This window comes from Leptodactylus fuscus, chromosome 6 (assembly GCF_031893055.1).
Source record: "Leptodactylus fuscus isolate aLepFus1 chromosome 6, aLepFus1.hap2, whole genome shotgun sequence".
Lineage (NCBI taxonomy): Eukaryota > Metazoa > Chordata > Amphibia > Anura > Leptodactylidae > Leptodactylus > Leptodactylus fuscus.
In genome coordinates, this window is record NC_134270.1 from 23,737,558 (window position 1) to 23,750,231 (window position 12,674).

The 12,674-nt window shown below is 47.5% G+C and overlaps 1 protein-coding gene across 1 annotated transcript; it reads left to right on the forward strand.

Moving 5' to 3' along the window:
* The first annotated feature begins 83 nt into the window (after positions 1-83).
* COIL (coilin) lies at positions 84-5,071 on the forward strand. The gene is made up of 7 exons (XM_075278432.1): positions 84-342; positions 1,059-2,013; positions 2,463-2,549; positions 3,105-3,152; positions 3,251-3,320; positions 3,541-3,626; positions 4,875-5,071. Exons 1-7 carry the CDS (start codon positions 86-88, stop codon positions 4,956-4,958), a joined length of 1,587 nt encoding a protein of 528 aa, XP_075134533.1. The 5' UTR covers positions 84-85; the 3' UTR covers positions 4,959-5,071.
* The last annotated feature ends 7,603 nt before the right edge of the window (positions 5,072-12,674 follow it).

Sequence of the window (12,674 nt, forward strand, 5' to 3'; positions counted from 1 at the left end):
GGGTCACGTGACTGCTCTGCCATCACCTGACCAGGGTCACCCGGCAACAGCGCCGCTTAGTGACATCAGTAGAGTGCGCGGGAAGATGGCGGCGGCGCCGGGCAGTGGTGGGGAGATCCGGGTGAAGCTCATGTTTGACTATCCGCCGCCCGTCGTCCCGCAGAGCCGCCAGCTGTGGTTCATGCTGGACACCGGGCTGTGCCGGGCCGTCACTGACGTCAGCGCCATCATCCAGGAGCGCTTCTACTACAGCCGCCGGGGGGCGCTCTCCCTCTACCTGGACGGATGTCTGCTGCCCCCTGGGGAGAGCGTGCGCCTCATCCGCGACAACGATGCCATCAGGTACGCGGCACGCCATCAGGGGGCGCTGTAGTTACACGTGAGTGCACGTTATGGCATGATCCTGTGGATGGCTTCCATATTGCCTCATGCCCCTGGTTGTTTGCGGTTTGTAATACTGACCCATTCATTTCTGGGGCCCCATGCACACAGCTGTAGATTATACAGATCCAGTGGGGGCCACAGAAATATGGAGCAGCCGGTATACCGCCTAGTCTAATGATGGTATACTACTATGCTAGTGTGCGTGATGTCTGGGCGGGCCCCCATGGGCTGATCTTGACCTCTGGCGGGGCCCCATGGGCTGATCTTGACCTCTGGCAGGGCCCCCATGGGCTGATCTTGACCTCTGGCAGGGCCCCCATGGGCTGATCTTGACCTCTGGCGGGGCCCCCATGGGCTGATCTTGACCTCTGGCGGGGCCCCCATGGGCTGATCTTGACCTCTGGCGGGGCCCCATGGGCTGATCTTGACCTCTGGCAGGGCCCCCATGGGCTGATCTTGACCTCTGGCAGGGCCCCCATGGGCTGATCTTGACCTCTGGCGGGGCCCCCATGGGCTGATCTTGACCTCTGGCGGGGCCCCCATGGGCTGATCTTGACCTCTAGGCGGGCCCCCATGGGCTGATCTTGACCTCTGGCGGGGCCCCATGGGCTGATCTTGACCTCTGGCGGGCCCCCTACAGGCAGGCACTGATCTGTAGCTTCTTCTCTTTACAGTGTGAAATGGGAAGAGAGTGGTGGTCCGCATGACAGTCCACCCTGGGGGCCCAGGAAGAAGGTGGCAGAGGAGGACTGTGGAGATTTCAGGAACAACATCAAGGAGGTCCACACAGAGGCCACTGAGAAGAGCAAGAAGAAACGGGACAAGAGGAATCGGCCCCTGGAGGAAGAGGTGGTCAATGAAGGGCCCAAGAGGAAGAAGAAAGATGTGACCCCAGAGAGTGAGGAACATGAGGTCAGCCAGCGACCCAAGAAGAAGAAGAAAAAGGAGAAGAAGAAGGAGGTGACTTCAGAGGAGGAGGCCAGTGAGCAGCCCAGGAGGAGGGTGACCCTGAAGGAAGACGAGGTCAGCAAGAGGTCAAAGAAGAAGGGGGTGACCCCAATGGATGAGGTTAAGGAGCGGCCTAAGAAGGGGAAGTTGAGGGACCCGCAGCGTGTCTCTGAGCAGTCAGCAAAAGCTTCAGAACAAAGTCCCAAAAACAATAAGATCTCCAAGGACCCGGGGACCAAGAAGCCTCAACTCCAGAAGGAGGCTCCTCCCCCGCTCAGCTCCTCCAGGAAGGAGACATCATCATCATCCAGCTCTGACCAGGAGGATACAGAGAGGAGCAGGAGGGAGGAGCCCGGACCTCCCACGAGGATGCAGCAGCGGGACGGCTCCTCCAGCCCAGATACTCTCATCATAAAGAAACCGCTAACGGCCGGCCTCTCCCCTCCTGTGTATAATGGACGTGTGGCCAGAGGGGGCGCTCAGCACAGATCTCCACTGAAGTCTGCAGGGCGGGGTGTTAGCAGAGGACGGGGCATACCAAACCTTCCATGGAGGGGGAGGGGATTCCGAGGCCAGGGAGAGGCGCAGCTCCAAAATAACTTCTTCTATAACTACAGCCCTGAAACCTTAAAAGAGCAGCATCTGAATGAAGACGTGAGCAACGTATCTGTGCTGATCCAGGTGAGGACCTGCCCACTGCCACATGCATCGGTAGTGATCTGGGGGGCTCAGTATAATTGGGTCGTCTGCAGCCCACACTGGAACCCAGGACAACCTGTCTATCATCTGTAGCAAGATCCACCTTCTCTATAGTGGTACATCCCTCTGTATCTTTACTAGTTATGCTGTTTATCGCTCTTCACTATATAATGGTACACCCCATGAGTGATCACTGGTTATATATTACCCCCTCCCCCACTCCTGAGGAGCCTCCTGTAATATCACTGGTTATATATAAATCCCCCATTATGTAATGGTACCTATCATTGTAACATATCCCCTCCCTCCCAATGTAATGGTACATTCCAATTACGTAATATACACTTTAGGGCCCAGGTTGGTCATCTATTATGGCCCCCGGTATGTGGGTGATTTATGATCATTTTGATCTTTTTCTTTTTTTTTCCAAGAATCCTCCAGAACTTCCGAAAAAAGACTACAGCGCTCTCCCACTCCTTGCTGCGCCGCCACAGCCTGGGAAAATCATAGCGTTTAAAGTAAGCTGTGACCCCTGAGTCTGGGGGTACGGGTGACTCCCACACTGCCAGAAATCCTATCAGCATGGATATATCTGTTTCTGGGAAAGTTTGGTGGTAACGACTGTCACAGCTGCATGGGGGTTGTCACCCAGCTTTCCTAGGGATCAGCTGTGTTAGGCTAGGGATACATCTGCGCTGGAGTCTCTGTTGGAGATCCCGCTTATAATCGGCAGAGAGAAAAGTCCTCAGTATATAAACGTCAGAAACATGATGAACCGCCATTATAGTCTATGGAGTCCGTGGTTAACCGTTGTCTTAGCGGTCCGGCTCTCCGTTGTTTGGGTTCCCCCAGCACAGGTGTGAAGCTAGCGGTATGTGAAGACACATTGGGTTCACTCTTATATTGCATGTTCTTTATTCCTGGTAAAGATGAGTGGCAGTCACTGTGTCAGCCATATTGGTAATCGCCCAATATAACAGAAGAGGGGGATGCTGATGGTTCCTGGGGTGTTACGGGGAAAATGTGGGTAATGTACAATGGGCGGCGATGATAACCATCTTCTGTTCTTGCAGCTGCTGGAGCTGACGGAGAATTATACCCCGGAGGTGTCTGACTACAAGGTACAGAAGAGAGTCCACTATATGTGACTGCTTATACAGTATAGACTCCGTCCCTCACAGTATATATAATATATACCTGTATTATTGTCTCCCGACAGGAGGGTCAGATCCTGAGCTACGATCCGGTCACTCAGCAGGTTGAGGTGGAAGTCCTGTCACAGCCAAAGAGTGAGTACAGGTTGTTCCCTGTGTCAGTTTCCCTTTGTGATGTCTACCTGGGGTAGGTGCGTTGCCATTTCCTCTGACTGTTTCCCTGTAGGGTAGTGTGATGTGCCCTGTAGCACTTTTGCTTGGCCAGGTGGGTTGATATCCTACTGAGCGGGTGCGTTGGACTTTCCTGGACGGGTATCCTGTCTCCTGGCACTGATTTATAATTTTGTTCCCTTAGAGAAGGAGCCCGGGAAGTTTGACCTGATCTATGAGGGAGAAGATGGGACGGACATTGTGGAATATGCTGTACCCCAGGAGTGTAAGGTGTGGAAGATAGGGTTGATGTCGCTAGTCTAAGAGGAGGAGGGGCTCCATGTCTGGGAGGTGTACTAGAGCAGTATATGGAGGGGGGGGGGGGTGTATGCATGGGTGGTGTAATGGGGATGTATGGCAGGGAGGTGTAGTAGAGCTGTGTGTGTGGGATGTATAGCTGAGAGGTGTAGCAGAGCTGTGTGTGTGGGATGTATAGCTGGGAGGTGTAGCTGAGCTGTGTGTGTGGGATGTATAGCTGGGAGGTGTAGCTGAGCTGTGTGTGTGGGATGTATAGCTGGGAGGTGTAGCTGAGCTGTGTGTGTGGGATGTATAGCTGGGAGGTGTAGCTGAGCTGTGTGTGTGGGATGTATAGCTGGGAGGTGTAGCTGAGCTGTGTGTGTGGGATGTATAGCTGGGAGGTGTAGCTGAGCTGTGCGTGTGGGATGTATAGCTGGGAGGTGTAGTAGAGCTGTGCGTGTGGGATGTATAGCTGGGAGGTGTAGCTGAGCTGTGTGTGTGGGATGTATAGCTGGGAGGTGTAGCTGAGCTGTGTGTGTGGGATGTATAGCTGGGAGGTGTAGTAGAGCTGTGCGTGTGGGATGTATAGCTGGGAGGTGTAGCTGAGCTGTGTGTGTGGGATGTATAGCTGGGAGGTGTAGCTGAGCTGTGTGTGTGGGATGTATAGCTGGGAGGTGTAGTAGAGCTGTGCGTGTGGGATGTATAGCTGGGAGGTGTAGCTGAGCTGTGTGTGTGGGATGTATAGCTGGGAGGTGTAGTAGAGCTGTGCGTGTGGGATGTATAGCTGGGAGGTGTAGCTGAGCTGTGTGTGTGGGATGTATAGCTGGGAGGTGTAGTAGAGCTGTGCGTGTGGGATGTATAGCTGGGAGGTGTAGCTGAGCTGTGTGTGTGGGATGTATAGCTGGGAGGTGTAGCTGAGCTGTGTGTGGGGGATGTATAGCTGGGAGGTGTAGCTGAGCTGTGTGTGGGGGATGTATAGCTGGGAGGTGTAGTAGAGCTGTGTGTGGGGGATGTATAGCTGGGAGGTGTAGTAGAGCTGTGTGTGGGGGATGTATAGCTGGGAGGTGTAGTAGAGCTGTGTGTGTGGGATGTATAGCTGGGGGTGTAGTAGAGCAGTGGGGATGTATAGCTGAGAGGTATAGCCGAGCAGTGGGGATGTATGGCTGGGGGTGTAGTAGAGCAGTGGGGATGTAACTTTGTGTATTATAAGATATTACATGCTCATTAATATTGTGTCCGTAGATCTCACAGGCCTGGAGCTCACTCATTGAACCAAGACTGGTGACAGAACATGGACCCCAACTACATGTGGCAGCAGGCCTCTGAATTGCCATAGTGACTATGGTGGACATGCTATTAAGCTTCTCCCAATGGGAGAATTTTCTATGGTCCTCGATGCTCCCGGGGAACAAGGGTTTTATTAGAAGAAATGTAATAAATGTGACTTTGTTAGAAGGTCTTGTCTCCTGTGTGAGGGGAATGGAGGGAGGGGGAGGGGTAATTTATCAGTGTCATGAGGGGTGGTATAAGGAAAAATATATCTTTGTACCGTATGAGCCAGTGGATATGAAATATAAAGATTGAGAGGCTTCAGTTCCTTTTTAATGGCTAACAAAAATGATGACAGATTGCAAGCTTTCCAGACTACTGGGTCTGCCTGATGGAAGAGATCTAGTAGTCTCAAAAGCTTGCAATCTATCATCATTTTTGTTAGCCATTAAAAAAATCATAGTAGTTAAAGGGGTATTCCCATCACACTTGTTCACCAACCTGCAGGCTCTGTGCTCTTCACTTCCTGGTTTTCTCAGTACATTGGTGGGTGGGGTTTCACTTGCTCTGCTATGTTTGCAGTCAGTAATGAGGGATTGGTTGTAAATGAATAACCACAGTATGAAGCTGATGTAGAGGCTGATGTAGCAGAGCTGGATTTGAGTCGGTTTGTAATACATACAGAGGTAATGGACTCCCTATCTCAGCCCATATCAGCCAAATTCAATTAAACTGAGTGATAAGTGGGAGATAAGAGCTCAGAAATCCCGGAGCTCTCACCTCCCCCCCTCCTCTATCTGAGGAGCTCTGTTGCTTGTCTGTGGCAAAGACATACACAGCTCAGAGCTGCTCCCAGCACTCAGCCCCCCCCCGAGAGCAGGCAGATACATCACTTGGGAACTGAGCAGATAAGCTCAGAAAGGGCCCCGTGGTCATAGAAACCATTGTAAACAATGAAGTGAATAAATGAAGATAGCGGCCAAACAAAGCAGTTGTGATGAAGCAATGTATTTAGAAAAAGTCTTATATTCACATAAACTAGCAGTATAGATAGGATCCTTGTTATGGGACAACCCCTTTAAGGACAGCTGAAATTCTAGTCTAGTGGAGTCCAGGCATGGAGGGGTCATATAACACAAGACACATGAAGAGGTCTAGTTGTGTGACCCCTGCATTCTCCTCTATCCTAACATTACCATGCTCAGTATTTATTTTACTGATATAGCGCTTTAGAGATATTGTCAGTACAGTCCTATATATGGAGCTTACAATATACAGTATATTCCCTATCAGTATGTCTTTGGAGTGTGTGTGTGTGTGTGTGTGTGTGTGTGGGGGGAAACCGGAGGAAGCTCTCACAGACACTAGATGATATTATACAGTCATGGCCAAAAGTTTTGAGAATGACACATCTTATATTTTCACATGATCTGCTGCCCTCTGGTTTTTCTGTGTGTTTGTCAGATGTTTTTATCACATACAGAAATAGAATTGCAATCATATTATGAGTAATAAAAGCTTATATTGACAGTTAGAATGAGTTAATGCAGCGTTGCAATATTTGCAGTGTTGACCCTTCTTCTTCAGGACCTCTGCAATTCTCCCTGGCATGCTCTCAATCAACTTCTGGACCAAATCCTGACTGATAGCAGTCCATTCTTGCACAATCAATGCTTGCATTTTGTCAGAATTTGTAGGTTTTTGTTTGTCCACCCGTCTCTTGATGATTGACCACAAGTTCTCAATGGGATTAAGATCTGGGGAGTTTCCAGGCCATGGACCCAAAATCTCTATGTTTTGTTCCCTGAGCCATTTAGTTATCACCTTTGCTTTATGGCAAGGTGCTCCATCATGCTGGAAAAGGCATTGTTGATCGCCAAACTGCTCTTGGACGGTTGGGAGAAGTTGATCTTGGAGGACATTCTGGTACCATTCTTTATTCATGGCTGTGTTCTTAGGCAAGACTGTGAGAGAGCCGATTCCCTTGGCTGAGAAGCCACCCCACACATGAATGGTTTCAGGATGCTTTACAGTTGGCATGAGACAAGACTGGTGGTAGCGCTCACCTCGTCTTCTCCGAATAAGCTGTTTTCCAGATGTCCCAAACAATCGAAAAGGGGATTCATCAGAGAAAATGACTTTACCCCAGTCCTCAGCAGTCCACTCCCTGTACCTTTTGCAGAATATCAGTCTGTCCCTGATGTTTTTTCTGGAGAGAAGTGGCTTCTTTGCTGCCCTCCTTGAGACCAGGCCTTGCTCCAAGAGTCTCCGCCTCACAGTGTGTGCAGATGTATTCACACCTGCCTGCTGCCATTCCTGAGCAAGCTCTGCACTGCTGGTAGCCCGATCCCGCAGCTGAAACACTTTTAAGAGACGGTCCTGGCGCTTGCTGGTCTTTCTGGGGCGCCCTGGAGCCTTTTTGCCAACAATGAAACCTCTCTCCTTGAAGTTCTTGATGATGCGATAGATTGTTGACTGAGGTGCAATCTTTCTAGCTGCGATACTCTTCCCTGTCAGGCCATTTTTGTGCAGTGCAATGATGACTGCACGGGTTTCTTTAGAGATAACCATGGTTAACAGAAGAGAAACAATGATGCTAAGCACCAGCCTCCTTTTAAAGTGTCCAGTGGTGTCATTCTTACTTAATCATGACAGATTGATCTCCAGCCGTGTCCTCATCAACACCCACACCTGTGTTAATGGAGCAATCACTGAAACTATGTTAGCTGGTCCTTTTAAGGCAGGGCTGCAATGATGTTGAAATGTGTTTTGGGGGATAAAGTTCATTTTCTAGGCAAATATTGACTTTGCAAGTAATTGCTGTTAAGCTGATCACTCTTTATAACATTCTGGAGTTTATGCAAATTGCCATTAGGAAAACTGAAGCAGTAGACTTTGTAAAAATTAATATCTGTATCATTCTCAAAACTTTTGGACATGACTGTACAGATGAGTTTCTGTAGTAGCATATCATAAATAGTATATCGTACAGGCTATGTTTTAGAAAAGATATGATATTGGTTGATATAATACAGATGATATAATAGATGATATTCAGTATCGCATCTTGCAGTAACAAGTCATCTACAATATTGTACATAGTGTCAAATTGTCAAAATTATATAAAAGATATGATACAGATTGATATCTGATTATACTGTCATCCATATTACATCATACGGTATTCTATCACTTACATATGTTGTAACTTCTCCATAATGTATCAGCTGGTATCATATTATCCAAACTACAAGCCCCAAAAATTGGTTGTTGGACGGGGTGAAGCTTTCTCTATGTGATGTAATGCTGATATATGGAGGTGACTGCAATATTACAGCTAAACGAGAAGTTTATTTTGGAAAACTGTACAATTGAGTGTAGGCACTAGGACCCTGATGGGCACCAAGGAAGTGTTGTAATCTGGTGGAGACATTCCTAGGAAACTCGCTGTGTGGGGGGGGGTGAGCATTATCCTGCTGAAATATACTGTACTCTGCCCTGCCATGAGAGACAACACATGTGACTGCAGGGTGTCCTATACATGTCACTGAGTGATAGAGTCCCTTGTATCACTACTAGGGGTGACCGACTGTCATGTGATGGCTGAACAGATCACCATGAGGCCACCATAATCCAACCCAACTTGTATCCCAAACAGAAACTGGATTCATCATATAGTTCCATTTCTTGGCAGCGCAGCGTCCTCGATTGCATCACCACTGCAGATGAAGGCGTTGGGGTTTGGCAGGCAGAGACAGGGATGTGTAATGAAGGTGTCTCCTGTGTATGGATAAGAAAACTGGGAGCTGCGTGTCAGCAGATCAAATATGAGCAGTCCAGAGCCTGTTCACTGTGTGCGCCTTCAACCACTGCCCCAACTCCCTGTGTTAGGACACCCTATAGGGGCGCAGTTCATCAAAATGACCCTCCTGCTTCTCCCTCTCTGTCCAATGCGGCTCCTCCTCTCAAAAGTCTGTCAACTGGGCAAAATGTCTTCAAGTCTGTCAGAGAAACATGTACAGCAGTCAGCGCTCTCTCACCAAGAGGTACACTACCCAAAAGTAACCTTTTATAGGGCAGCGGATAAAGCACTATTGTATTGTGGTAAGAGCCAGCACCTTTCCAGATTACACCGGTTACCATGTACACATCTGCCTGAGACATAAATAAGTGCAGGACCAGTTTTACAGCAATCCGACATTTCTGTCTGGGGCGGGAGTCAGTGAGTGTGTAATCCGCTATGCTAGTATCCAGTAACGTCACCCATATTCTATTCAGATCGTAACATTCATGTTCTCATTTGGGTATATAATATCAGGTGATAGGTTATCATCATATGGGGCACAAGTACTGTGAGATCAAATTCCTGTAAGAGAAGCAGCACAGAGGATTACAGCAGTCAGTTGTCATTCACTGCGTCCTCTCCATTATCTAGCTGTCTCTTCCTTCCTAAGTGATCTCTTTCTTACCTCTTGAAAGGTCTATTCCTCTAGTCTAAACCATCTATGTTGATCTGTGTCAAGGGCAGGCAGTGGCTGATCTAATTAGTGTCCTAGTCGTTCGTTAGGTGGATTCCGACTGAGATTCCCATTGAAATGAATGAGATGGAAAATACTCCCTCTCATCAGTATGGAAGTGGCTGCTGAATTTGATGCAGAATTTGTCAAATTCCACAAGAAAATCTGCCTGTGGAATATGATCCTTACCCAATATAGGCAAATACATTGGCACGCTTCTCCAAATTGGTGTAGTAGAGCAGTGGGGATGTAACTTTGTGTATTATAAGATATTACATGCTCATTAATATTGTGTCCGTAGATCTCACAGGCCTGGAGCTCACTCATTGAACCAAGACTGGTGACAGAACATGGACCCCAACTACATGTGGCAGCAGGCCTCTGAATTGCCATAGTGACTATGGTGGACATGCTATTAAGCTTCTCCCAATGGGAGAATTTTCTATGGTCCTCGATGCTCCCGGGGAACAAGGGTTTTATTAGAAGAAATGTAATAAATGTGACTTTGTTAGAAGGTCTTGTCTCCTGTGTGAGGGGAATGGAGGGAGGGGGAGGGGTAATTTATCAGTGTCATGAGGGGTGGTATAAGGAAAAATATATCTTTGTACCGTATGAGCCAGTGGATATGAAATATAAAGATTGAGAGGCTTCAGTTCCTTTTTAATGGCTAACAAAAATGATGACAGATTGCAAGCTTTCCAGACTACTGGGTCTGCCTGATGGAAGAGATCTAGTAGTCTCAAAAGCTTGCAATCTATCATCATTTTTGTTAGCCATTAAAAAAATCATAGTAGTTAAAGGGGTATTCCCATCACACTTGTTCACCAACCTGCAGGCTCTGTGCTCTTCACTTCCTGGTTTTCTCAGTACATTGGTGGGTGGGGTTTCACTTGCTCTGCTATGTTTGCAGTCAGTAATGAGGGATTGGTTGTAAATGAATAACCACAGTATGAAGCTGATGTAGAGGCTGATGTAGCAGAGCTGGATTTGAGTCGGTTTGTAATACATACAGAGGTAATGGACTCCCTATCTCAGCCCATATCAGCCAAATTCAATTAAACTGAGTGATAAGTGGGAGATAAGAGCTCAGAAATCCCGGAGCTCTCACCTCCCCCCCTCCTCTATCTGAGGAGCTCTGTTGCTTGTCTGTGGCAAAGACATACACAGCTCAGAGCTGCTCCCAGCACTCAGCCCCCCCCCGAGAGCAGGCAGATACATCACTTGGGAACTGAGCAGATAAGCTCAGAAAGGGCCCCGTGGTCATAGAAACCATTGTAAACAATGAAGTGAATAAATGAAGATAGCGGCCAAACAAAGCAGTTGTGATGAAGCAATGTATTTAGAAAAAGTCTTATATTCACATAAACTAGCAGTATAGATAGGATCCTTGTTATGGGACAACCCCTTTAAGGACAGCTGAAATTCTAGTCTAGTGGAGTCCAGGCATGGAGGGGTCATATAACACAAGACACATGAAGAGGTCTAGTTGTGTGACCCCTGCATTCTCCTCTATCCTAACATTACCATGCTCAGTATTTATTTTACTGATATAGCGCTTTAGAGATATTGTCAGTACAGTCCTATATATGGAGCTTACAATATACAGTATATTCCCTATCAGTATGTCTTTGGAGTGTGTGTGTGTGTGTGTGTGTGTGTGGGGGGGGAAACCGGAGGAAGCTCTCACAGACACTAGATGATATTATACAGTCATGGCCAAAAGTTTTGAGAATGACACATCTTATATTTTCACATGATCTGCTGCCCTCTGGTTTTTCTGTGTGTTTGTCAGATGTTTTTATCACATACAGAAATAGAATTGCAATCATATTATGAGTAATAAAAGCTTATATTGACAGTTAGAATGAGTTAATGCAGCGTTGCAATATTTGCAGTGTTGACCCTTCTTCTTCAGGACCTCTGCAATTCTCCCTGGCATGCTCTCAATCAACTTCTGGACCAAATCCTGACTGATAGCAGTCCATTCTTGCACAATCAATGCTTGCATTTTGTCAGAATTTGTAGGTTTTTGTTTGTCCACCCGTCTCTTGATGATTGACCACAAGTTCTCAATGGGATTAAGATCTGGGGAGTTTCCAGGCCATGGACCCAAAATCTCTATGTTTTGTTCCCTGAGCCATTTAGTTATCACCTTTGCTTTATGGCAAGGTGCTCCATCATGCTGGAAAAGGCATTGTTGATCGCCAAACTGCTCTTGGACGGTTGGGAGAAGTTGATCTTGGAGGACATTCTGGTACCATTCTTTATTCATGGCTGTGTTCTTAGGCAAGACTGTGAGAGAGCCGATTCCCTTGGCTGAGAAGCCACCCCACACATGAATGGTTTCAGGATGCTTTACAGTTGGCATGAGACAAGACTGGTGGTAGCGCTCACCTCGTCTTCTCCGAATAAGCTGTTTTCCAGATGTCCCAAACAATCGAAAAGGGGATTCATCAGAGAAAATGACTTTACCCCAGTCCTCAGCAGTCCACTCCCTGTACCTTTTGCAGAATATCAGTCTGTCCCTGATGTTTTTTCTGGAGAGAAGTGGCTTCTTTGCTGCCCTCCTTGAGACCAGGCCTTGCTCCAAGAGTCTCCGCCTCACAGTGTGTGCAGATGTATTCACACCTGCCTGCTGCCATTCCTGAGCAAGCTCTGCACTGCTGGTAGCCCGATCCCACAGCTGAAACACTTTTAAGAGACGGTCCTGGCGCTTGCTGGTCTTTCTGGGGCGCCCTGGAGCCTTTTTGCCAACAATGAAACCTCTCTCCTTGAAGTTCTTGATGATGCGATAGATTGTTGACTGAGGTGCAATCTTTCTAGCTGCGATACTCTTCCCTGTCAGGCCATTTTTGTGCAGTGCAATGATGACTGCACGGGTTTCTTTAGAGATAACCATGGTTAACAGAAGAGAAACAATGATGCTAAGCACCAGCCTCCTTTTAAAGTGTCCAGTGGTGTCATTCTTACTTAATCATGACAGATTGATCTCCAGCCGTGTCCTCATCAACACCCACACCTGTGTTAATGGAGCAATCACTGAAACTATGTTAGCTGGTCCTTTTAAGGCAGGGCTGCAATGATGTTGAAATGTGTTTTGGGGGATAAAGTTCATTTTCTAGGCAAATATTGACTTTGCAAGTAATTGCTGTTAAGCTGATCACTCTTTATAACATTCTGGAGTTTATGCAAATTGCCATTAGGAAAACTGAAGCAGTAGACTTTGTAAAAATTAATATCTGTATCATTCTCAAAA

Excerpts from the sequence above, each read along its gene's own strand:
- COIL (XM_075278432.1), top strand. The coding sequence starts at position 86 with ATGGCGGCGGCGCCGGGCAGTGGTGGGGAGATCCGGGTGAAGCTCATG. Across the intron at positions 3,321-3,540 it reads AGTCCTGTCACAGCCAAAGA|AGAAGGAGCCCGGGAAGTTT; the intron begins GTGAGTACAGGT and ends TTGTTCCCTTAG. Across the intron at positions 3,627-4,874 it reads CTGTACCCCAGGAGTGTAAG|ATCTCACAGGCCTGGAGCTC; the intron begins GTGTGGAAGATA and ends TTGTGTCCGTAG.